Below are 26717 nucleotides of genomic sequence, written 5' to 3' on the forward strand. Positions count from 1 at the left end.
GCAGAACACATCCAGCTTTTCATTCTATGACCTTATTGGAACCCTTCCACAGGAGGAGGAGTGACTAATCTGACTGGTCAGAATCCAGGGCATTCACAGGGCTGAGTTTTTATCAGGACTGATGCCTGAGTGCAAGAGGTGTGCTAGGGTCCTGAACTGTGTACTGATAAGTCAGGGTCTGTTCTCAAACTTGGCAGGAGGACTATAGTGGGAGGGAGCAGGAAGTCCCCACTATGTATCTATTTTTATTTCCAAGAATGACAGGGATACCCAGGGTCACACACATGGCATGACCTCATATTTCAACACTTACTTGAGGAGATAGTATCAGTGAATCCTAGAGCCTAACTGCCAGAAGCACCCTATTGCTCAGGAAAAGCATAGTCCCTAAAGCTTAATGAAAGATGTTGTGGCCTTAAATAAACATAAGAGACGTCACCACATCACCTTCTCATTTTAATAAGTCATGTCTCTCACTATACTAATTCTCAAAATATATGGTTCCTTTTTATATACATATACAAACAATTTGAAACACAAATACCAAATTCAGGAGAATCAGATGGGTAGATAAATTTAGGAAGTCAAGAAGAGCACAGAGGAAAAGGCCAGTCATCAGATGTTAGAAATGATCATCTAAACACCTTTCTCTGGACATTCAATTTGATATATTATCCCAAATATCCCATGTCACATGGTCCACAAGGTCTTCATTTAGGATTCTGCAGCAATCAATAGCCATACTTGTCATTAAGATGGGTCCTGCCATCTCCACTTTGGCCTAGATCAGAGTATAAAAAAAGAAAGAACAACATTCACTCTTCTAAAATCAGGAGGAAAAGATATCTAGACAACAGTGGGACAAAAAGTAAAACAAATAAAGAGGTTTCTTCTATGACAGAAATTTACTTTTTGTGTACAATTTCAAAATACGGTCTTTCATTTCGACCCTAGCATTTATGAGCAGATAAAAAGCAAACATTTCCAGTAACTTAATTTCTATTAATTAGTAGTATATAAGGAACCCATTCCATAGAAAAAGCAACCTGTGATGAGCATGTGGGGAAATAAGCATCTCACAAATTGCCTGAAGGGTGTATGTATGAGCATAAACTCTACAATCTTTGTAGAATGCAATTGATAATATCCTAAAAATCTTCATAGCCTTTGATCCAGCCTGTTAGTTTCTATGAATTTTTTTCTACACATGTACCTCTACTCTTGCAAAATTACATATGTTAGAGGTTACTTACTGCAGAGTTGTTTGTAATGGCAAAAGACTAGAACCACAGCAAATATCCATTGAGGGAACTGGTTAAATAAATAAAAGTATATCCATACCATAAAAAAGAACTTTGCTGCCACAAAAAAAGAACAAGAAATCTATAAATTTGGCCTTAAATAACACATTAGACCAGATGAATTTAACCGATATATACAGAACATTCCATGTAAAAGAAACAGAATATACATTCTTCTCAAGTGCACATGGAACATTCTCCAGGATAGATCATATGTTAGGCACAAAACAAGTCTCAATAAATTTAAGAAGACTGAAATCAGATCTTTTCTGATCTGATCTTTTCTGACCACAGTGGCATGAAAGTAGTAATTAATTACAAGAAGAAAACTGGAAAGTTCACAAATATATGGAGATTAAACAACATGCTATTGAACAACCAATGGGTCAAAATGGAAATTAAAAGAGAAATCAAAAAATGCCTTGAGACAAATGAAAATGGAAATACAACACAGCAAAATTTATGGGATGCAGCAAAAGCAATTCTAAGAAAGAAGTTCATAGTGATAGACCCTACATCAAGAAACAAGAAAAATCTCAAATAACCTAACTTTACACCTCAAGGATCTAGAAAAAGAAGAACAAATGAAGCTCAAAATTAGTTGAAGGAAAGAAATAAAGATCAGACCGGGAATAAATGAAACGACTAAAAAGACAATAGAAAAGATCAATGGAACTAAGAGCTGGTTCTTTGAAAAGATAAACAAAATTGACAAATCTTTAGCTAGACACACCAAGAAAAAAAGAAAGGCCTCTAATAAATAAAGTCAAAAATCAAAGAGGAGACATTACAACTGATACCACAGAAATACAAAGGATCATAAGAGAATACTATGAATAATTATACACCAACAACTTAGATAACCTAGAAGAAATGGATAAATTCCTAGAAACATACAACCTACCAAGACTAAATCATGAAGAAATAGAAAATTTGAACAGATCGATTACTAGTAAGGAAATTGAAACAGTAATCAAAAACCTCCTAACAAACAAAAGTCCTGGGCCAGACGGCTTAACTGATGAATTCTACCAGACATTCAAATAAGTATTAACACCGATCCTTATCAAACTCTTTGAAAAAAAAGAAGAGGAGGGAACATTTCAAACTCATTTTACAAGGCTAGCGGTACCCAGATACCAAAACCAGAAAAGGATGCCACAATAAAAGAAAATTACAGACCAATATCCCTGATCAACAAAGATGCAAAAATCCTCAACAAAATATTAGTAAATTCAATTCCACAATACATTAAAAGGATCACACACTATAATCAAGTGGGATTTACTCCAGGGATGCAAGGATGATACAATATCCACAAATCAATTAATATGATACACCACACTAACAAAATCATATGATCATCTCAACAGATGCAGAAAAAACCTTTGACAAACTTCAACATCCATTAATGATAAGAACTCTCAACAAAGTGGGTATAAAGGTAACCTATCGCAACATAATAAAGGCCATACATGACAAGTCCACAGCTAACATCATACTCAATGGTAAAAAGCTGAAAGCTTTTCCTCTAAGATCAGGCATAAGACAAGGATGCTCTCATCACTTTTATTCAACATAGTACTGAAAGTCCTAGCCAGAGCTATTAGGCGAGAAAAAGAAATAAAAGCCATCCAAATTGGAAAGGAAGAATAAAACTGTCACTATTTGCAGATGACATGATATTATATATAGAAATATATATGTAAAGACTAAAAACTCCACCAAAAAACTGTTAGAAGTAATAAGCGAATTCAGTAAAGTTGCAGGATACAAAATCATATTCAAAAATCGGTTGCATTTCTATAAACTAATAAACTATCAGAAAGAGAAATTAAGAAGTAATCCCATTTATAATTGCATCAAAAAGAATAAAATATCTAGGAATAAATTTAACCAAAGAGGTGAAAGATCTATACACTGAAAACTGTAAGACATTCATGAAAGAAATTTAAGAAGACACAAATAAACAGAAAGATACACCATGCTCATGGACTGGAAGAATTAATACTGTTAAAATGTCCATGCTACCTAAAGCGATCTACAGATTCAATACAATCCCTATGAAAATTCCAATGGCATTTTTCACAGAAATAGAACAAACAATCCTAAAATTTGTATGGAACCACAAAAGACCCCAAATAGCCAAAGCAATCTTGAGAAAGAACAAAGCTGGAGGCATCATGTTCTCTGATTTCAAACTACATTACAAAGCTATGGTAATCAAAACAGTTTAGTATAAAAACAGACATGTAGATCAATGGAACAGAATAGAGAGCCCAGAAATAAACCTATACATATATGGTCATATATTTACAACAAAGGAAGCAAGAATATACAATCGGAAAAGAATAGCCTCTTCAACAAATAGAGTTGGGAAAACTGGACAGTCACATGAAAAAGAATGAAACTGGACCACTATCTTACATCGTAGACAAAATTAACTCAAAATGGATTAAAGACTTAAATCTAAGACCTGAAACAATAAACTCCTAGAGGAAAACATAGGTGGTAAGCTCCTAGACAACAGTTTTGGTGATAATTTTTTTGTATTTAACACTAAAAGCAAAGGCAAAAAAAGTAAAAATAAACAAGTAGGAATACATCAAACTAAAAAGCTTCTGCACAGCAAAGGAAACCATCAACAAAATGAACAGGCAACTACTGAATGGCAGAAAATATTTGCAAATCATATATCTGTTAAGGGGCTAATATCCAAAATAGATAAAGAACTCATGCAACTCGATAGCAAAAAACCCAAACAATCTGATTAAAAGATGGGCAGAGGATCTGAATAGCTATCTTTCCAAGAAAACATACAGATGGCCAACAGGTACATGAAAAGATGCTCAGCATCACTGATCATCAGGGAAATGCCAACCAAAGCCACAATGAAATATCACCTCACACCTTTTAGAATGGCTGTTATCAAAAAGATAAGAAATACGTGTTGGCAAGGATGAGGAAAAGGAACCCTGGTGTACTGTTGGTGGGAATGTAAACTGGTACAACCACTATGGAAAACAGTACAGAGGTTCCTCAAAAAATTAAAAATAGAACTACCATAAGATCCAGCAATTCCACTTCTGGGTATTTATCCAAAGAAAACAAAAAGACTAATTCAAAAAGATATATGCACCCCCATGTATGCTGCAGCACTATTTACAATAGTCAAGACGTGGAAAAAACCTAACTGTCCACCAATGGATGAATGGATAAAGAAAATTTGGTGTATATATATATAACGGAATATTATTCAGCCATAAAAAAGAATGAAATCTTGCCATTTGAGACAACACAAATGGACCTTGAGGGCATTATGCTAAGCAAAATAAGTCAGACAGGAAAAGACAAATACTGTATGGTATCACTTATATGTAGAATCTAAAACAAACAAAAATCCAAGCTCACAGATAGAGCAGATTGGTGGCTGCCAGAGGTTGGGGGTCAGGGGTGGGAGAAATGAGTGAAGGGAGTCAGAGAGTACAAATTTTCAGTTATAAAATATATGTCATGGGGATGTAATCTACAGCATGGTGACTATAGTTAATAATACTGTATTGCCTACTTTAAAGTCACTAAGAGAGCAAATCCTAAAAGCCCTCATAATACACAAAAACATTTTGTAACTATGTATGATGATGGATGCTAACTAGACTTATCATGGTGATCATTTCACAATACACACAAATATCAAATCATTATGTCATACACCTGAAACTAATATAATGTTTATGTCAATTATATCACAAATTTAAAAATTAATTTAAAAAATCTATAGTTATGAAAGGATCTCCATATAGTGTTAAGTAATACACTATATGTAACAAAATAGCAAGGTGTAGAATGTGCTTCCATTTGTGTAAAAAAAGTCATGAAATATTACGTATTTTATTGCCTACATAGGAATTTTATATAATATACAGAAAAAATCCTAAGAAACTGATATATGGTTGTCTTTAGAGGAAAAAAACTGGGTACCTGACACACAGCCACAAGACTTTTTCTGTCACTTTAAAGAAAACTTAAAATACAGTAGTTCCCTCTTATCTGCAGTTTCGCTTTCCACAGTTTCAGTTACCTGTGGTCAACTGCAGTCCAAAAGTATTAAATGGAAAATTCCAGAAATAAACAACTCATTAGTTCTAAATTGCATGCCATTCTGAGTAGCATGATGAAATCTCTCATCATCCTGCTGCGTCTCACTTGGGACATGACTTACCCCTTTGTCCAGTATGCTACCTGCCCGTCAATCATTTAGTAGTCAGGTTGGTTATCAGATCGACTGTGTCAGTATCACAGTGCTTGTATTCAAGTAACCTTTATTTTACTTAATAATGGCCCCAAAGCACATAAGAGTGATGTTGGCAATTTGGATATGCCAAAGAGAAGCAGTATGCGGCTGGCCCGGTGGCACAGCAGTTAAGCTCGCATTGTTCCGCTTCTAGGCAGCCTGGGGTTTGCCGGTTCAGATCCCGGGTGCAGACATGGCACCACTTGGCAGGCCATGCTGTGGTAGGCGTCCCACATATAAAGTAGAGGAAGATGGGCACGGATGGTAGCTCAGGGCCAGCATTCCTCAGCAAAAAGAGGACTGGCAGTAATTAGCTCAGGGCTAATGTTCCTCAAAAAAAAAAAAAAAGAGAGAAGCAGTAAAGTGCTTCCTTTAAGTGAAAAGGTGAAAGTTCTTGACTTAATAAGAAAAGAAAAAAAATCGTATGCTGAGGTTGCAAAGATCTATGGTAACTTTTACTATAGTATTTTGTTACAGTACTATTTTATTATTAGTTATTGTTTTTAATCTCTTACTGTGGCTAATTTATGAATTAAACTGTATCATATGTATATAACGTATAGAAAAAAAACAGTATATATAGGGTTCAGTACTATCTGTGGTTTCAGGCATCCACTGGGGGTCTTGGAACATATCCCCCATGGACAAGATGGGGGCTACTGAATATGCAAAAGCAAAGAGAAAAATATAATGAACCTCCATGTACCCAGCACCCAGCTTTAACAATTATCAGTATGTGGCAAATCCTGCTTTGTCTAGTACTCCTCCCCTATCTTCCCTGAGCTCCACCACTGGATTATTTTAAAGCAACTCTCATCTTTGGGATATCATTCCGTCTTGAACACTTCTGTAACATGTTCCTAGAAGACAAGGACATTTTCTAAAAATTTAACTCAAAGTCATTCACAGTTAATAAAAGTTAAACATTTCTTAGTATCATCAAGTTTCTAGCTAGTGGTCAAAATTATCTGACTGGATTATAATCTTTTTAACAGTTGTTTGTTTGAATAAGGATCCAAACATGGTCCAGAAATTATATTTTCTTGACGTGTCTCTTCAGATCTTTTAATCTACCTATTCCCCTAGAATGGAGACTTTTAACCACATACTCTTATAACTTTCTTATTTTGAACCTTAAATATACATTACCTATTCAAAAACATAGATAAATAAATCTTAAAGGAAAAGAAAAATAAAAACAATCTACCTTCAGGTGGGACCCACACACAGTAGTCTGGATCATCTTCTGGATATTTGGATGAAAGTGTTAGTGGAAGCTGCAAAAACAACACAGGTTATTTTACTCAAAAGAATTTTAACTCAGTAATTACTGTCCCTATGCCTGTCAGCAAACAAAAACTAAGAATAGTTTCCATTAATGATTTTGACATAAGTAACCTATTTGGGAGAGCATTCTCTCTCTCTGAACCTTGATTCTTTTCTGTAAAGCCTCAACAAGCTGATTTTCAGTCAATCTGAGTGGTGTGATATTTTTTAAAAGGGCCAGTTAACACAGGTCTAAGTTCTAGATGGTATAACCCCAATAGAAGGAAATGTGGCATTTGCCTTTTGATCTAGGTGCAGAAAAGAGTTAACACAGCAAGTCTGACTGCTCTCCTTTGAAAGGCCTGTTTGCAAGGTTGGTCCTTGGCTGGCATCTGGGAACGTGGATTTTGGGAAGGTTCCTACTACCCTAACTGATAAGAATGGCTCACTGTGCCTAAACTGTTTGTAAAAACAGTGTGGTTTATGCTGAACACCTGCTTTCCTTCTTGAATTTGGGTACACGCCAGGGAGCAAGTGCCTATGTGATCAGTCTCCACTAAAAATCCTGGATGCTCAGTCTCTACTGAGCTTCGCTGGCTAGCAACATTTTACAAGTTGTCACAACTTGTTGCTTGGGGAAAGCACATCTTGTCTGACTCCACTGGGAAAAAACCCCCTGGAAGCTTGTGCTTGGTTTCTCCCAGACTTCACCCCATGTGCCTTTTCCCTTCACTGACTGTGCTTGGTATCCTTGTGCTGCAGTACATCATAGCTGGGAGTACAGCCATATGCTGAGTCCCGTAAGGCCTCTTGTGAATTACCAGACCTGAAGGTGGTCTTGGGTACCTCCTGACACAACCTAGCAATCCCACCTCTGGGAACTTACTGTATCCATACAAAATTATATATACACAAGTTTATTCATTATAGCACTGTTATAATAAAAAACTAGAGGGGCTGGCCCTGTGGCTGAGTGGTTAAGTTCAAGCGCTCTGCTTCGGTGGCCCAGGGTTTTACCAGTTTGGATCCTGGGTGTGGACATGGCACTGCTCATCAGGCCATGGTGAGGTGGTGTCCCACACAGCACAACCAGAGGCACTCACGACTAGAATCTACAACTATGTACCAGGGGGCTTTGGGGAGAAGAATGAAAAAAAAAAAAGAAGATTGGCAACAGTTGTTAACTCAGGTGCCAATCTTAAAAAAAAAAAGAAAAACTAGAAACAACCCAAGTATCCGTCTGTAGGGAACTGGCTAAATAGAGTACATCCATACAGTAGGAAGCTCAGTGTACTGATACACAATGATTTCCATGATAGGTAAAAACAATCAAGAGGTAAAATGCAGTACATTACATTCTACCTTTTGTGTAATAAAAGGAGGAAAATAAAGGGGGATGGGCCGGTGGCACTGTAGTTAAGTTCACACTTTCTGCTTCGGCGGCCTGGGGTTCACTGGTTTGGATCCTGGGCGCAGACCTATGCACTGCTTGTCAAGCCATGCTGTGGAAGGCATCCCACATATAAAGTAGAGGAAGATGGGCACAGATGTTAGCTCAGGGCCAGTCTTCCTCAGTGAAAAGAGGAGGAATGGTGGCAGATGTTAGCTCAGGGCTAATCTTCCTCAAAAAAAAAAAGGAAGAAAATAAGAATATATTATTCAAGTGTCTTTGTATGGCATACTAGGATACGAAGAAAGATTCACAAATTAATAAAAGAGGTATGTAAACAGGGAATAAGGTGGAATAAGGTGGATGGAGACAAGAATAAAGAATTCAAAAAATAAAAATTCAAAAATAAAAATAAAAGAGAGCCCAGACTTCTGGAAGATGGGGTAAAAGGCAGTTGGGAACTCTACTAAGACAATTCCTAAAGATTCACTCTTCTGGATGTGGTCTACGACAAGGAGATCTGTTTTTACTTCCAGAAAGTAAAGATTATGACTAAAGTACTTACTTTGCCTGGACCGGGAGCTTTCTTTTTCTTCAATTCATCTCTGCTTTTCTCATATTCATTCTCTGATGCTAATTTAAGAAAAAGAAAAAAAAGAGGCAATAGCTATTTCAGAATAAGTAAAATAGAAAAGAAAAATTCCTCTTAAGAGAACATCTTAATTATTGAAGAAAACATGTAACAATCGAATTCTCAAAAGTTCCTTCTACTACTGTAAAGATTATATTAAGAAAGAATTTTCCCTCACTATAACCCTAGTTTTCAAATCCTAAGGCTATTCTACAAGCTTGAATATGATCACACGATTTGAAAAGGCAAAGGAAAATGGGGCTGACTTTACTATTCTACAGTTTAACCATTACAATTAAAGGCAACAGAAAACCAGAAAAACACAGTCCTTTTAATAGGCCAACCTTTCAACTAATTTCTTTTAACAGTTTTGGAATCACTGCCATGAGAGGCACATATTCAACTCTAGATGTAAAACTGTGGAGGCCTTTGTACAGCCAGAGGAAGCATGAAGGCATTAGGTGCTTTGTGGGTCAGAGACAGGGAACCCCAGGAGGCAGAAGAGGAGTCAAGAAAGGCAAACGGAATGGCACCAAACATAAACCTCTCATAGATCCCAATTTTGTCCAGGGCCCTGGCAGCAGCATCTATCCAGTGTCTGAAAGGCCCTTCTCTGGGCTGCTCCAGGTCAGCCACCAGCCTCTCCTCCACGCACCAGTCGGCTGCTGGTGTGCAGAGCAGCAATGGAGTCGGCTCTACACTTGCCTGAGGCTTCCTCACATGGTGCAGCTGTTCCACTAATCTCCTGATAATCTTTATTCTGTTCCACTTGGCTGAGTTGAGACATGTTTTCTATAAAAGGCAGAACCAAAGCATATGGTTATTATTTAATTCATGGTAGGGAACCAAGAAAACAAAAACAAAAGCAAGAAAAGCTAACTACATACATAATCATCCAGTTTTACTATCATTCGCTTCAACTAACCTTAATTAGGTTTTCAATAAATGTGCCTCTGGACGACTAACAGAGAACCACCAATTTTCCACTTTAAAAACTGGCCAACTCTGAGGTAAAAGTTTTTAGCAATACTTACCAAAAGCCTTAAAAATGTACATATTCCTTGGCCTAGAAATTCTACTTCTAGGAACATGTTCAAAGAAAATAATCAGAGATCAGAACCAAGATTTACTATATACAAATATGTTTATAATAGCAAAAACTAATAAATAACTTACACGTCTAATGATAGGGTGTTGATTAAATAAATAATGGGATATGCATGTGATGGACCACTATGCCCCTTATTAAAACCACATTTTAAAAGAATGTTTTAAGACAGAAAAAAATAGGTCATAAAATAGCATGTACAATATGATCCCAATGTTGTTAAAAAAAAAGAAAAGGCCTGGAGTAAGCCCTAACCAGCTGCAGATTTACTAATGAATGTACTTATAAACCAAATTTTAAAATCTGCTATTTTTACACACACATATTTACTTTGGTCCCTTAAACAAAAAAATACAATACTTACTGCTCCCCATTCTACTGACCTGTTCATATGCCACCCTCACAACACATGGATCAAAGACCAGACTCAGAAAAAAGTATGGAAAAGTACTTTTTTTTGAAAAGGCCAAGCATCTTGCCAATAACTAAACAAAGGAGAATGCAAAAACAAAAGATTTACCTCTCGCAGATGAGGAAACAGTAACTTTTCTGTTTCTCAACAACTGGAGGTGATTCAAGAGAAGGTCTAGGTGCCAGGCCTGAGGTTTTATGCAGACAAGCCCGGTTTGTTCAGAAATACACATGCATGCATTCTCACACACACTTAATGCCAGTTTTTTTGTTTTTCTCATGCTCCCTATTTTCTGTGCAGTCTTAGTCTTGCTAAGGAATCTGGCCAACCTGCAGGAAAACAACCCCTGCAGGTGACATGGGATAAGAGAATACTAAAAAGATAATCATCCTTGGGGGTATGATCGAGGGAGATTTCTCTTTACTTCTTTGGACTTTTACATATAATCTAAAGTTTCTAAAACGAACATACATTCCTTTTACAATCAGAAGAAAATACATTTAAAAACCAATCAGTTCTCTCTTTCGTCAATTTTCATCAAACCTTTGCTGAGGTGGGTGAATACTACATGCTCACTGCTGGGTACCATGAACTTCTCTGCTGGGTACCATGGACAACGGGACATCATGCTTCCTGAGAGGTATGTCTAGTGGGTATAATTATGCTCAGCCTCTGCTTTAGGGATGGGGAAAAAAATAAGTAAGGGGAGGCTTATCCTGAGACCACCTGATCAGGCCCCATCCTCTGCCCTATTCCATTGCCCTCCAGTCATACAGTAACAGCAGCTCAGAACTGGTCCACAGCAGCTGTGGTTTCAGATTCCACAGTTTTTAATTTTCCATAATTCTGGAATAGACTGGAAATATCTGCCTTGTTTTACAATGAGGATAAATAATGATGTGCAGTCAAAGAAAGACTAAGAAAGTATGTTCCCAAAGAGTCAGCTATATCACATATCACAAAATATCAAAAAGTCTAAATGCACAGGCAAGAACTGGTTTTGCTTTTTCAAACCTATCCACAATTAACGCCAATGCCCCACTGAATAGCACAAGAAGGAGAAGAAAGATAGTACCACGGTTTTTTGTTTCTCCAGAACATGTGCTATCGGTGGGAGGACTTGTTCCCTGTACTGCTGCTTCTGGCTCTATCTCCTGCTGTAGTCTGCTGCTTCCAGACTCCAGTTTTTTCTTTTCATGTTCCTCCTTTTCTTTCTCCTCTTCCTCTTCCTCTTCCTCTTCCTCCTCTTCTACTTCAGGCTCATCCTTCATTCTCATTAGAGTTGGAGGGAGTTCTGGACGCTTAGGGGGTAACTTCTAGAGGAAACAAAACCATGAACAAATACTTCTACATAATGACAAAGAGACAAATCTCTTCAAGGGAGTTAAGCTAAATGTGTAGCATGTAACCTCTCTAGGTTGATAAATCCTGCATGAGTGTGCTGAAAGTAGGACTTTAACCTGAAATTTTACTCATCTATGGACCTTTAACACGTATCTTTATTACTTTTTAGGGTCAAAAGAATATTAAACATGAAACACTTAAAACAGTTTGTGGGGAACCAAGACATTTATTCCAAGTGAGTACCAGCTACAGGAATTCTGTCCTATTACCCTTAATGATGTTAAAAGATCTTAATTCATTACAAAATCTTCTAGAGAGTAAATCAGACGCACATTCCTAAGAAATAAATCATTAGTGCAGCTTTTTCATTTTAGATTTGACACAGTTTCAAGGGAACACCACACGTAAATCAGTAAAATAGATCCTGAAGAAAAGGAAGACATTTCTTGAAGAATAAGGCCAAGCATCCAAGACCTTTCAATAAAAGTAATTATTAGGAAAGATTGATCACAGCTTAAGGAATAGAGAGAAGGTACCAAAGTATATCATTTTTTAAATACAGGATTTAGTTCAGTAATCCTCTAAGGAGAGCTTTTTAGTAGTTTTTCTTCTAACTAAAACGTCAGTACCTCCTCCCTCCACCACCCTCACAGAGAAGCCTCCACCTCAGGTAAACCACACAGCCACTCAGAACATTTGGCTGGCACTTCAGACTTCTGCCACCACAGGGAAGTTTACCCTAATTCAGTGTTGTGGACTGAACTGTGTCCCCCCAAATTCACATGTTTAGGTCCCAACACCCAGTACCTCAGAATGTAACTGTATTTGGAAATAAGGTCTTTAAAGAGGTGATTAAGTTAAAAAAAAAAAAAACGCTGTTAGAGAGGGGCCCTAATCCAATATGACTGATGTCCTTATAAGAACAGGGACAGAGGCACCAGGGATACAAGTGGACAGAGGGATAACCATCTGAAGAGGCAACAAGAGGGCAGCCACCTGCAAGCCAAGGAAAGAGGCCTCAGAGGAAACCAACTCTGCTGACACATTGATCTTGGACGCCTAGCCTTCAGAACTGTGAGAAAATAAATTTCTGTTGCTTAAGCCACACAGTCTTTGGCATTTTGTTATGGCGGCCCTAGCACCCTAATACACAAGGTTCAGCATTTCGGGGTGATGAAAACCTTTTAAAAGCGGAATCTATAAATAAGGATGTACATAAAGCAAAAACATATATCAGTGAAGTATTAGAGGATAGCAGAAAGATCACAAAACTCAGGAGACAGAAGACCTGGATTTGCCAGTCTAGTTACTTAATGATGGTGTGATCTTGTATTTAACCTCTGTGACTCTGTTTCCTCACCTGTGAGAGGCAATAATCCCCACACATCATAAGGTGTTGGAAGGATTAAATGAAGTAAGGAAAACCATATGGCAGAGCCAGGTGTACTGACTATGTTACTAACAAATGTTGGTTGAGTCTGAATATTACAACATCTACCCACCAGGAAAAAGCATTTAACACAGGAGACCCTTTCTTAAGTGCAATATTCATCACAAATTAATAAATTAGTATTCTAATTTACAAATCAGTTACATGCAAATTGACTGGCATGAAATGATTCATCAATTTTTTTTAAAATTTTTTTCTGGTGAGGAAGATTGGCCCTGAGCTAACATCTATAGCGAATCTTCCTCTTTTTGCTTGAGGAAGATTGTCACTGAGCTAACATCTGTGCCAATCTCCCTCTATTTTGTATGTGGGGAGCCACGACAGCAAAGCTTGCTGAGCAGTATGTAGGTCTCCAACTGGGATCTGAACCCACAAACCCTGGGCCACCAAAGTGGAGTGCGTGAACTTAACCACTATGCCACCAGACCAGCACTGATTCATCTATTCTTGATAACCCTAAGCTGAAGAGAAAAATCCAAGTACCAAGTCATGGGATAGATGTGATCATACCAAGCCAACAGTCCTTTTTCACATTACTATGGAACAAGTCATCTGAGCTTCGAAAAAAAAGAGGAAAACTAGCTCAGGATAACTCAACAACAAAAAGTTTAACACCTTAGACCCACAACTTACCCCTACTGTTCCAGTTTTTAATTTGAATTTGCTTCCTCCTTTCATGGCACCAAACAGAGGCAATGTAAGCTTTTTAGCTTTGTTTTGTGCATCTGCAGTCTGACTTTCAGCCCTAGGAAGAAAGAATAATTATATATATCTATTCCAGTAAGGCCAAGGTTTTATCTAAAAACATCATGACACAGTCAAAGAAACTTCTGGCAAAACAAAAATTGCCACAAGATGAACATCTAAGCATACACCAATAAGAAAGAGATATTCAGGCCAACAAAGCGTTGTCAGAGACAGAGAGCTATTAAGGGTAAGCTGAGGCTGCTACCTTGGTCTAGTAATTTGCAACATGCTATATGACTTCACATTCAGAAAATGATGCCCACAGTACAAAGGGCCCTGGCAAAGGAGAAAATATAAGCATGACCCCATCCCCACTAAGAGGCAGGAGATGGATTCATGGTTTAAAGCCCCATTTTCCACCAACCTCTGAAGAGGACTCACAGTGCCTTACTTACCTGGAGTACACACTTACCACAACCACACAAAACAGCTCTGAGCACAGAAGTTAAAAAAAAAAAAAAAAAGTGGTGTGTGGGTAGGGGGCAGGAGGCAGGATATCCTGTATGGTGAGTAATAATAAAGACATAATGGGAGACCCTGCAACTGGTGAGCTTGTCAACAGTCTCATTGGCTGGACATAGTTATGAAAGCTAAGCCCACTAGGGTCAAGCTGAGAAAGAGCAAAAAGAGACTGCAGAATTTAGAAAAGGATGGGGAAAAAAGAGCAGAGCAAAAACAAAAAGGATGGCAGTTGAGCTGACAAGAAACTCAGAGAGTAGTCAGAAGTAACAATGACAAAGTAGCATGAGGAGACAGAGGGAAGAAAGCCCTATGCTTTCTTCACACTGACCACAGGACAGCCCTGCATTCTGGAATATAAGGACAGCACCAGCACTCCTGACTCACAGTGACCATCAGCAAAGTGACTATCCTTTTCCACCCTGAAGCCCCAGTTGCCACTACTGCCTTCTTTCACTTAAATTGCACCCTTCAGTGGGGCTCTTGGGCTTATCCTCACCTCCTTTCTCTCTACCAGAGACAGACCCATCGCCTTGCTAAGGCCACCAGAAGAATGCTGGTTGCCTGGCCTTAAAGACTCTTTGCCAAATTATGATGCTTCACAGCCCCTCCCCACAGGCCTCATGAAGGTCATAGCATAGAAAGACAAAGGTAACATCAGCACGGATATTTTTCAACTCCACTAAACCGCTTGGCTGGCCTGGAGGATATGCAAAGACACCCAAAGGAGATGAAAAAGCAGAAGATGGGATCAAAATCAAGAGGTGCTCGTGGTTGACAGAGGAGATGTTAGGTGGAAAGTTCAGAAGTTCAACACTCAAGCGAGCAGAGGAGGAATAAGATACATGGCATCTGAAGGCCAATATCTAAAGTAGGAAAGGGAGGAGAAACTAGGCAGATCCAGAGAGAGCAGGAGGGGAGGCTCTGGAGGAAACTGATAGATGTGGTCTAGCTCAGAACACCCCACCAGGCTGACTTATCAAGTTAAAGGATTACAGAGCTGGAATTAAAACTCACTTTTACCCTGGACTATGCCTCCTGAGTATTACCTATTCTCCCCGAAAAAGATGTTTCAAATAGTTGCTCATGTAATAACGGAAACAGTAAAAATTATGACAATGATGACAACAATAATACATATATGCCATCACTTTGTTAAACACTGTTCATTTAATCTTTGCAACATCATTACTTTTAATTTATAGATGAAGAAAGCAAAGATCAAAGAAGTTACATAACTTGCCTCAAAATGCCCAAAAAGTAATTGATGGAGCCGAGAATGAAACCCATGAAGTCTAACTCCTGTGCTAACCTGCCTCCTCATTATTGGTAAGGTAACTCAAATATCACTTGGGCTGAACAGACTTTTGTGGACTGATCACTATATTAAATATCCAAACTACACATAAATCTTTGAGTAAACCTGCTAGTAATTTGGGGATAAATTTTCTGTACAGATGATCAACGGCTCCAGAAACATTTTCTCTCTACATTTCTATAAGAAGTGCCTCTCAGTACCTAGACACTCTTCTCTGCAATGCCTCCAGCATCAAGTTACAGGTTTTGTACACAGGGGTGAGGGGCTGAATAAAAGCTTACTGACAAACTAAAGCAGCACTGTCTTCAGAATTTCCTGAAATGACAGAAATGTTCTGTATCTGCACTGTCCAATACAGGAGCCATGAGCCACATGTGGCTATTGAGCACTTGAAATGTGGCTAGTGTGACTGAGGAACTGAATTTTTAATTTTATTTAATTTTAACATCACATGTGACTCCTGGGTGCTGTACTAGACAGCACAGATCTAAAGAAAATAAGAAACTTTTTATAGTTAACTACCTTCATAAGGGAGTGAACCCACCTAGGCAGTACCACTTTTTGAGATGCCCACCTGGATTGTGCTCATTGGGGGTTACTTATTTCTACAACAACCTACTCAACCTTTTCAAAGGTTTCAAACTTGCTGAGATGATACAGAACAAAATTTTAAAATATTGTCAAAATGGAAAGATTGGCACTCCCTCTCTTTCTCTCTCTCTCACAAACATACACACGCTCACAAATACTAGCCAAGTCTGGGAAAAATTATTCTCAAAATCTTATTTGCAAATTACTCAAAAATCTTCTGGATGTCTGCAATGGATTTGGGTTAATCTCTTCCAATAACTTCCCCAAAATCAAAGTTAACAATAAAATCAACCTCAGGGATTACACTTTCTCCCCCTTTAAAGGAAGAAATTACACTTTTAAAAAAGTACTTAAAGGGCTGGCCTGGTGGCCTAGTGGTTAAGTTCAGCACGCTCTGCTTCAGCAGCCTGGGTTCAGTTCCTGGGCACGGAGCTACACCACTTGTTGGCAGCCATGCTGTGGTGGCGACCCACATACAAAATAGAGGAAGACTGGCACAGATTGTTAGCTCAGGGCGAATCTTCCTCAAGCCAAAAGAGGAAGACTGGTAACAGATGTTAGCTCAGGGCAAATCTTCCTCAGAAAAAAAAAAAAGGAAAGAAAAAAGTATTTAAATATATTATTGTCAACTGGTTCTTAGGAATGACAGATACAAGCATTAAAATGACAATCTGCGTTCATATCTTTTCATCAGTGGTTTTAAAATCATAGATAAAAAATGGTATACATTGTAGTATTTGTATTTCTCTTATTATGAGCAACACTGAGTATCTTTTTATATAGTTAAGAGCTATTTGTACTTCTTTTTCAGTGGCCTGTCAGTTGATATCCTTTGCCCATTATTCTCTTTGGTGGATGGTTGTCTACTTATCATTTACAGGTCTTTATATATTAGGGAAATTAGCCTTTTGTGCATGTTGCTCTTTCGAAAAGTTTATTTTGCACTAAAAGATTAAGTAAAAACTTCAGGGCTGGCCCCATGGCACAGTGGTTAATTTTGGCATGCTCCACTTCAGCAGCCCGGGTTCATGGGTCTGGATCCCAGGTGTGGACCTATACCACTCATCAGCCATGCTGTGGTGGCAACCCACATACAAAATAGAGGAAGACTGGCACAAACGTTAGCTCAGGGTGAATCTTCCTCAAGCAAAAAGAAGAAGATCAGCAACAGATATTAGCTCAGGGCAAATCTTCCTCAACAACAACAACAAAAGGTTGATTTTGGGGCCAGCCTGGTGGTGTAGTGGTTGGGTCAGCATGTTCTGCTTCGGCAGCCTGGGTTCACAGGTTCGGATCCCAGGTGCAGACCTACACTGCTTATCCAGCCATGCTGTGGCAGTGACCCACGTACAAAATAGAGGAAGACTGGCACAAATGTTAGCTCAGGGCTAATCTTCCTCAAGCAAAAAGAGGAAGATTAGCAACAGGTGTTACCTCAGGGCCAATCTTCCTCACCAAAAAAAAAAATAAAATAAAATAAAATTCAGAGCCTTCCAGTGAAACAGAAATCAATATAGTTTTCTCTAAAAATCCTGTAGCAGTCTATACTTCACAAATGAAATGGGTTTTTAGTCACAAATGAAATGGGTTTAGTTATGAAACCACTGCCTTCTGTGCTTTAAAGCATTTCTTATATTCTATTTTTATTCAAAAATGATTAAGAAAACAAAGATAGAATTCAAAATGTGATCTATGCAAAAATGCTTATTTAAAATTCCAAGTATAACTAAGACTTACTTTTTTAGTTCTGGAATCTCTGCTGGCTTTACAATTTTTATCAACCCTTTAAGTCTCTGTTGTTCTTTCCTCAGTTCAAAAGTTCTCAGGTGAAGTTTCTTCCGGGACACACCATCTAACGCACTCCCTGATTTCATTTCTGACATGAACGCATCTAAAGAGTCCTGAGATGACGACTCTGATAGAGCTGCCCAAGAAAGGGATAATACGTGTTTAGAAGATGGCCCTAAATATTCTAAAATTCAGCCAAAGTTTCCATAGAAAAGTCACTAACACAAAGCTAGACAGAGGACATTTACTGACATTAGGAATAAGGACGGGTTATAGCTGGGAGACTTTGCCTCAATGGCTTCACTCCCCTCATCTATTAAAAAAGAGGTTACACCAAACAATTTATAAAGTTCTTTCTAGTTCGAAAACGCTTTGTTGCTCCTTAGAAAGGCTCCATATTCCGCATGATACATCTTATTAACCAATGTAGCCTCAGTGCCTAGCATAGTGCACTAGATATGGCAGATGCTCAATAAATATTTGTTTAATGATTCATTACATTACCTTTGCTTGAGGCTTTCAGTCTCTCAGAAATTTCAGAGAGTTCCCTTTCAGCATCATTTAACTTTGCAACCTGTAACACCCGAATTAACAGAGTTAGCAAATGCTTTTCCTCTTTCAAAATATGGTAGTTTTCCTTATCTTCCTTCTCTTATTTTCACTATTGTTACAAGTTTTAAGAGGATTAATTCAGAAGTCCAGTTAAACCTGCTCCTTATGGAGTTAAGATTTTTCATTTGTTTATTTCATTCTAATTGAACTAATTTCTGATTAAAGAACTCAGAATTACACAGAATGAATGTACGGAATACAGACTTTATTTTACTCAAAAGAAAGACCTCAAGGCATTTGTTTTCAGTGAAGAATCGAAAGGATTAATGTTGGGTAGTTTTAAGCTCTGAATACTACTTAATATAGTGAAAACACATACCACCTTACGATAATTTCATGAAGGATTTACAGTTTAAGAGTACCACCAAACTATACTCCTCAAAATTCCTTTCATGATTCCTGATGCAAGAAGCCTAAAGTCAATTTCACCTCAGAATGTCCCAATTTGGAGCTTTTTCCTCTTTTTTGAGGGGGTAACATCATATCCAAAGAATGCTCATTAAGGGATCAATATCCACCTAAAGGTGCTTAGAGTCTCCAGCAGCAAGCCAAACTTTTCTCCAACTTGGATAAGACTAGTTGTTTGTTACCACCAAATTTACAGATCACAAAAGTTATACTTCAGTACCAGATTTCAATGCCACTGCTTTTAAATTTTTAATTGTAACACAAATTTAAACAATACATTATTTTATTAAAAATATTAAACCACTCCTGCTACTTCTATAAATAAAACTTGCCAATGATTCAAAGGTCTCTGGCTTCTCTTCAATCTTTCCAGCCTTCTTCATTCGGTTCAGACGCTTCTTTTCAACCAGGCCAGTCCGATCAAGAAACGTGTCATCATCACTATCATAAAAGTCTTCATCTTCCCAGTTCTTGGCTTTCCTTTTCCGAGATACTAGAGGTAGATAAAATAAGTGATAACGAAGTATGTTTAAAAAAAAAGAAAGAAGGCAAGTAGGCAAGCAGCTTAAAATATCATCAATTACTGAAAGAGAGAATCAACAAGCTGCCAAACTACATATAAAAATAAAGGGCTAAACCTTGAAGACATTATGCTAAGTGAAATAAGCCAGACACAAAAGGACACATATTGCATGATTCCACTTATATCAGGTACCTAGAGTAGTCCAATTCCTGGAGACAGAAAGTAGAACAGTGGTTACCAGCGACTAGGGGGAGGAAGAATGGGAAGTTAGTGTTTATTGGATACAAAGGTTCAGTATGGGATGATGAAAAAGTTCCGAGATGGATGATAGTTATGGTTGCTCAACAATGTGAACGTATTTAATGCCACCGAACAGCACACTTAAAAATGCTTACAATGGTAAATTTTATGTTACGTATATTTTATCAAAATAGAAAATTTAAAACAAGGGGTTAATTTATTTAATGAACAAAAACCTCTCAAAAATCAATGAGCGAAAAAGGAGAAAGATAAATGATGAAAAGGCCAATAATCCAAAAGAAAATTTAAGAAAGAATAATAAAAAGTTACAGAAAAGAAATACAAATGCCCACAAACATTTGAAAAGATGTTAAACTTTTTTTAACAATTAAAAAAATACAAATTAAAATAATGAGATATCACTTCTCACCTATTAGACTAGAAAAACCATTAAAAGATTAACAATGCCCAATTTGACAAGGGTATGGGGAAAGGAACTGTCAAACAACTGGTGAGAATGTACATTGATACAATCTTTTTGATGCTCAATCTTACAACATCTGTCAACATGTAATTGATCCAACAAAATGTAATTGATCCAACAAGCTACTTATAGTAATTTATCCTACAGATATCAATGCAACATTGTTCGTAACAGTGAAAATCTGGAAAACCTATCAACAGGGGACTATGGTAGCCATTACTTTTTTGTCTACCCTACATCATCTTATTCCCCTTCTTCTGGTAAAAGTACCCCCTTTCCTCTAGAGAACTCCTCCCCACTTCCATCTGAATTAGGGGTAATCGTGTGACCAAGGCCAGATCAATCCTTCCCTCATATTTATATTCAGATACAGGAGAAAAGAGGCTCTGTTTCCGAGGAGGTTATTCAAGAGGGAAGATATAAATCCAGGGCTGTAAGCAGCCAGCTTTTCTGCATGGGGTAAAATTTGTCTGCAAAATAAAACCATGCCCTGATGAGACAAGCTCACTCACAGATACACACACACACAGCTTATCTGAGCTTATATGTGTCCTGGTGATACTGAGTTCTGGTTTGGTAGCACTAAGTTCTGATTCCAGAACTTGAGGCCCTGGTTCATGCAGTTCTTCCTTCAATCCTGTGAGCTACTCTTCCCACCTTCCAGAGCCAATAACCTTTCCCCCTAAGCTAGTTTGAATTTGGTTTCTATTATTTGCAACCAAAATATTCCTTATTAATATAAACCTGATAATTTCCAGTTAAGATGCTACACTGAACATACATATCTAATTTTGACTCTCTTCCCATACCCTACTAAAACTGCAGGAAAGCGATCTTTTTTAAAAGACACTAATCTAGAAGGACAAGGAGAATAGGAGAGGTGACACAACACCAAATTTTTGGAAATTAGAAAGCAGATAGACGAGTTGAAATTAACATAGCAGAACTAAAAAAGATGAATCCTAAAACAACAGTGGGGAAAGCTGAGAACCACTCTGATTAGACTACAGAATCCTCAAAAGGATGTGGAAGCAGAGATAGATAGCCATGATTTAAAAAAAGGAAAACTGAGTAAAAGCTGTTGAGAAACACATCCTCCCCCCTACTCACTTCCTTCCCACCCCTAGAAAAAATAGAGGGGTTAATCTCTAGAAAAGGTAACACAGAAAGTCTTTGGACTGTGGGTTGACCAGTACAGCTGAGGGCATGGCTACTATATGCTAAAACCAGCAGGGTCCTGAGAGAGCAGGGTGCTGACACCCCGTTCAGCCATCTTCCACCACTTAGCTCTATGAGTGCTGGCAGCCAGTCCCCTCCTTTCATGCAGGGGACTGAAAGAGTCCTTTCTAGGGAATCTTGCCAGCAGAAGAGGAAAAACCTAAGGATACCTGCATGAGGAGTTACCCAACAAAAGGCCACCCACATCATTCTATAGCATTGCTCAAAGTTAACAAGCCTCACCTATATATTCCAAGCTGTCAATCACCTTTTGTGTCCCGAGATAAGAATATACAACCAAGGACTACACAACACCTAAGAAAAATCTCTAACATGCAGGATAGAGACCAAACAAAAAGAAAAAGCAACCTGGAGAAAACAGATTAGCAAAGAGACGAGAATCCATTAAACAATAACAAGATATTATGTTTTAAAAAGAAATACTCAAAGTACAAAAATGAGCTTTGGAAATTAAAATCTCAATAGCAAAATAGAAAGATAAAGTTGCAGAAATCTCCCAGAAAGAACAAAAAGGCAAGAGATAGAAAAGAGAAGGAAAAAAAAGACAGGAAACTTAGATGGTCAATCCAAGAGGTTCAATATCTAAATAACAAAATTCCAGAGAGAAGAGAGAAAACAGAGGGATGAAATGCTTAATGGCATAATTCCAGAAATGTTCCTGTACTGTCAAGATTTCCAGATCAAAAGGATCCAACAAATACCAGAAAATGAGTGAAAACAGACCCATAGAAAGGTACATGATAGTTAAGTTTCAGAAACTTGGGAACAAACGGACATTCTTACAAACTTCTAACGAGCATTGGAGAAAAAAGATGACATACAATAGATCAGGAATCTGAACAGTTAAGGAGGCCAAAGCAACACTAGATGTAAGATGATAAGAGCAATACCTTCAAAGTTGTGAAGGAAAATTATTTCCAATTTAGAATTCTAGTCCCAGCCAAACATTAACCAAGAGTAAAGCAAGAATAATTATGCTTTTAGAATGGAGGGTTTAATAAAGTTTACTTGTTATACAGCCTTTCTCAGAATCCACGAGAGCACGTCCACCAAAACGAGACAGTAGACCAAGAAAAATGAAAGATGTGAAATCCATTGAAAACTATCATCATCCATGCCCTCTATTGTTGTGTCAGCTTTTAACCTGCTAAAACTACAGAAGGTGTGCTCTACTAAAACAATGGAATAAATCAAGAAATATGAGAATCGAGAAACAGAAAATCCAACCCTGGAGAAACACAAAGGAAATCTCAAGAATGACAGCAAAATGAAGTCCCAGATGACAGTTCTGCAGCAGGGTTAGAGAGCGGGAAGCCCTAAAAAAAAAAGAATAGTGGGGGCCAGCCCAGTGGTGCAGTGGTTAAGTGTGCACATTCTGCTTCGGCGTCCTGGGGTTCGAGGGTTTGGATGCCAGGTGTGGACAGGGCACTGCTTGGCAAGCCATGCTGTGGTAGGCGTCCCACATATAAAGTGGAGGAGGATGAGCAGAGATGTTAGCTCAGGGCCAGACTTCCTCAGCAAAAAGAGGAGGATTGGTAGCAGATGTTAGCTCAGGGCTGATCTTCCTCAAAAAAAAAAAAAAAAAAAGAGAGAGAGAGAATAGTGCTCCTTGGAGAAGTGTCTCCCAAAAAATCACAAGTGATAAATTACCTAACGTGAATGACCATATAGAAAAATACACTGAAAGGCTATTGAAAGGTGTGGGAAGAACGAGCAAGAGGGACCAAAAAAAATACCCCCAAAAAATCAAACACATGAAAAACAAACAGTTATTAACTTTAGGAAAAACAAGCAGATAAAACTGCTCAGTTGTGACCAACATTCTGCATAAGCATAATCATGTAAATACTAAATAACTAATTTAACAGAGTCAATAGATAACATTTAAAATAAGTGACACAAGAGGCTGGCTCAGTGGCATAGTGGTTAAGTTTGCACACTCTGCTTTGGCGGCCTTGAGTTCACAGGTTTGGATCCCAGGCCCAGACCCACACACTGCTCATCAAGCCATGCTGTGGCAGCATCCAGTATATAAAATGGAGGAAGACTGGCACAGATGTTAGCTCAGGGACAATCTTCCTCACCAAACAAAACAAAAAACAAAACAAAAAAAACCCAGGAGGGCTCAAAATATAATAGTATACTCTTGTTTTTTAGAAATATGGATATTTTTAAAAGCTGGAAAAAATAATTGAAAGAGTTAAAAGCCTTCTAAGGATGAAGACTGGGGAGGGGCAGCATAAGGAACAAGTATATTTAGTGTTAAGCCTTTAGTAATTTTAAACTACACATAAATTACTTTGCTATAATAAAAATTAATTTTAGAGTAAATAAAAACATAAGCCTTATTAATAAATGATGGCATAACCAGAGTTTTTTTTAAATGCAATGATATGGATAATATCTATGATAGAGTCTCATGTTAAATAAGTCACAAAACAGTCTAAGTAATATAACTGCATTTGTATGCGTATCTGTTTTTTGTTAAAGGATCTAGTTCTGAACACACATCCACATGCACAGAAAATGTCTGTTTATAAATAAACAATGGCTACCTTAGGCTATTGAGATAGGGAATTTTTTCTTGTCACTTCATAGAATTTTGTACAATTCACATTTCCCCCTAAAAAAGGTCTTGTTACCTTTTGTACTAAATTTTCCTTCTTTCTTTCTTTCTTTTTTTTTTAATGAAAAAACATACTCACCTGCCTCCTGCCGCAGCAATCCCAAAGTATCTAGGATTCGACAAGCTTCCAGTGAGCACTGGATCATTGCTTCTTTTTTCTTTCCTGAGTGAATGGCCTCAGCCACCAGCTGTTTTCCAGTTGAATCATCCACAGGTAATCTGCATCAGTTTGGAGGGAATTATAGCACAGCACTAAGCTCCAATTCTCATGAAAAAAACTAACATGCTGTGACAATAGTCATGTTTTTTAATCTCTCAGTTCATTTTGTTCCATCTTGCCAAGGTGAGACGTCAAATCTTTTCCTTCCCTCTTACTGATCCCACCCCACCCCTCAACAATGTGTTACTAAACCATCAAGGCCCGAATTCAGGAATAGTCTAAAATTAAGGCTAAAGTTACTCTTTGGGTCATTGTCTATAATCGTAAATTAAACCTGAAATTGGCCACTTTCCAGAAATGGACATTTATGAGAAAAGAACATACCTCACCCTACAGAGCCAAGTGCTATGTCCCTGTTCATCAAATTCATACTCTAACTCTTCTCCTGTGGGAGGAAGAAAGACCAAACAATATTAATAGCATCTGAAAATTATTAAGTGATACAAAGAAAAAAGAGAGCAGAGGTTAAATAAGAATATCAAGTTTCCATACCAAATTGAATACTAAATTTCAAAGCATTTCACTTCTCATTCCTAGGGATTATGATCTGATAATAAAATTAGGATGAGCTTGAGGCAAAGAAAAGCAAACTCAGATCAAAACAATCAACTCTCTACTCAGAGCTTTGACCACTGTACAGTAGCTTTCACACTTTTTCTAAGTTGTACACTTAAGTTGTTAATTCGTCACAGTTGCCTGGTATTTAGAAATATAAATGTTAAGTGCAGAACACAACCAGTTCATATATATATTCACACACACACACACACACACAGATGCTCTCTCAAAATATCTCTACTAAAACTATTCTCTGTGGAAACATTGTTTAATCATATAAAATGAAAATCCATGTCAAGAATTACAAAAGATCAAGTGAATTAGAAACAAAAAATTACAAGAAGTTGGGTCAATCTCTCCACTACCCAAGTCTAGGATCTTCTGAGAAGAATGAGACAAGTCAGGAAAAGTACTTCCTTTTTTCCAAAATGGGGAGAAAGACTGACAAGATTTTTACTACTTTCAAAATAAACCTGAAGCAACTGACCACAAGGGCAAGAACTAAACAAGGAGGAGAGCAGATAAAATACAGTATTTGCATATCTGAAGATCTAGAAAACAACACTGCTGTGGATACATTTTACTGGCAGCATCAGAATCTATTTACATACCTTCTCGGTCAAAAAAACCTTGGAGAGCCTTTTTGGGATCCTTTATATAAAAGGCCTCTCTTTCCTGCTGAAACTCTAAGACAATGGGGTTCTCTTCAGCCTCATCCTCTACAGCATCTTCTCCTACAGGATATGGGAAAGAAAGAAAAGACAATCAGACACAAGAAGAGCCTTTCTGAAAGACACCCATTATTCTTTCAGGCTGCATAAACATAGTTATCGGTCATGAAAAGAAAGGGATGGGGCTGGAAAGGTCAACCATAAAACCACCAGTAAGAACATCTTCAGGTTTTCTCAATTGTGTGACAAGTTAAAACTTGTTTTCATGGACCTTATTTTTTTTCCATCACTATATTTTAAAAGCAAAATTACCTACCATACTCTCTACAGAAAAAAATCTAAGCTCTCAGTCTGGCACTTTTGTTCTCTCACACCCAGGTCTAATATTTCACCTCCAACAGAATTTCCTAATGCTTGTTATAGCTGCCAAATGGACTGGTCTACTCATTACTCCCTTAAAATCATTGATCCCTGCCCCAAATACCACTCCCAATGCTCAGCTTCCCAAGGGCTACTTTTCTTTTCCTTCAAGTCCCAGCTCAAAACCCTTCTGTTTAGAAACTTAGAAGCTTTCCCAAAGATCTAAGTCAGTGCTGACCAACAAAAATATAATGAAAGCCATATGTATAATCTTACATTTTCTAGTAGCCACATTAAAAAAGAGAAACAGGTGAAATTATCATGTAATCAATATAACAATATTATGAATATTTCACATTCTTTTTTCATACTAGGTCTTTGTAGTTTACATTTACAGCACATGTCAATTCGGACTAGCCAGTCTGCAAGTGCCCAAGAACCACATGTGGCTAGTGGCTGCCATATTGGACAGTGCAGGTCTAAGCCCTCAGTGGTGGCTCCCTTCTCTGAACTATTACTCTAGCATACTTACAGTTCTAGCTTTTGTCTGGCACTTACAAGTAATTTCATAATACTTATCCTGTCTTCCCAACAACATATTAAGGCCATTTTCTATCTTTTTATATTCCTAGCTCCTAAAGACCCATCTTCCAAAATGTCTGGTGTTATGGAAAATT

The 26717-nt window shown here is 37.8% G+C and overlaps 1 protein-coding gene across 2 annotated transcripts in view; it reads right to left on the reverse strand.

Annotated features, from left to right (window-relative positions):
• Positions 1-443: 443 nt before the first annotated feature.
• SLC4A1AP (solute carrier family 4 member 1 adaptor protein) overlaps positions 444-26717 on the reverse strand; it is a 28122-nt gene continuing 1848 nt past the window's right edge. Inside the window, exons 3-14 of one of the 2 annotated variants that reach the window (XM_046660138.1) lie at positions 25621-25743; positions 24776-24836; positions 24311-24450; positions 19452-19612; positions 18604-18673; positions 18049-18235; positions 13830-13941; positions 11481-11718; positions 9588-9674; positions 8817-8884; positions 6803-6872; positions 444-781 (exon numbers count right to left, since the gene is read on the reverse strand). In XM_046660138.1, the coding sequence (XP_046516094.1) occupies positions 732-781; positions 6803-6872; positions 8817-8884; positions 9588-9674; positions 11481-11718; positions 13830-13941; positions 18049-18235; positions 18604-18673; positions 19452-19612; positions 24311-24450; positions 24776-24836; positions 25621-25743 (1367 nt within the window). In that variant the 3' untranslated portion in view covers positions 444-731. Of the gene's footprint in view, positions 782-6802; positions 6873-8816; positions 8885-9587; positions 9675-11477; positions 11719-13829; positions 13942-18048; positions 18236-18603; positions 18674-19451; positions 19613-24310; positions 24451-24775; positions 24837-25620; positions 25744-26717 lie in introns of both variants that reach the window. The other variant, XM_046660137.1, reaches the window with a different exon arrangement.

This window comes from Equus quagga, chromosome 5 (genome assembly GCF_021613505.1).
Source record: "Equus quagga isolate Etosha38 chromosome 5, UCLA_HA_Equagga_1.0, whole genome shotgun sequence".
Lineage (NCBI taxonomy): Eukaryota > Metazoa > Chordata > Mammalia > Perissodactyla > Equidae > Equus > Equus quagga.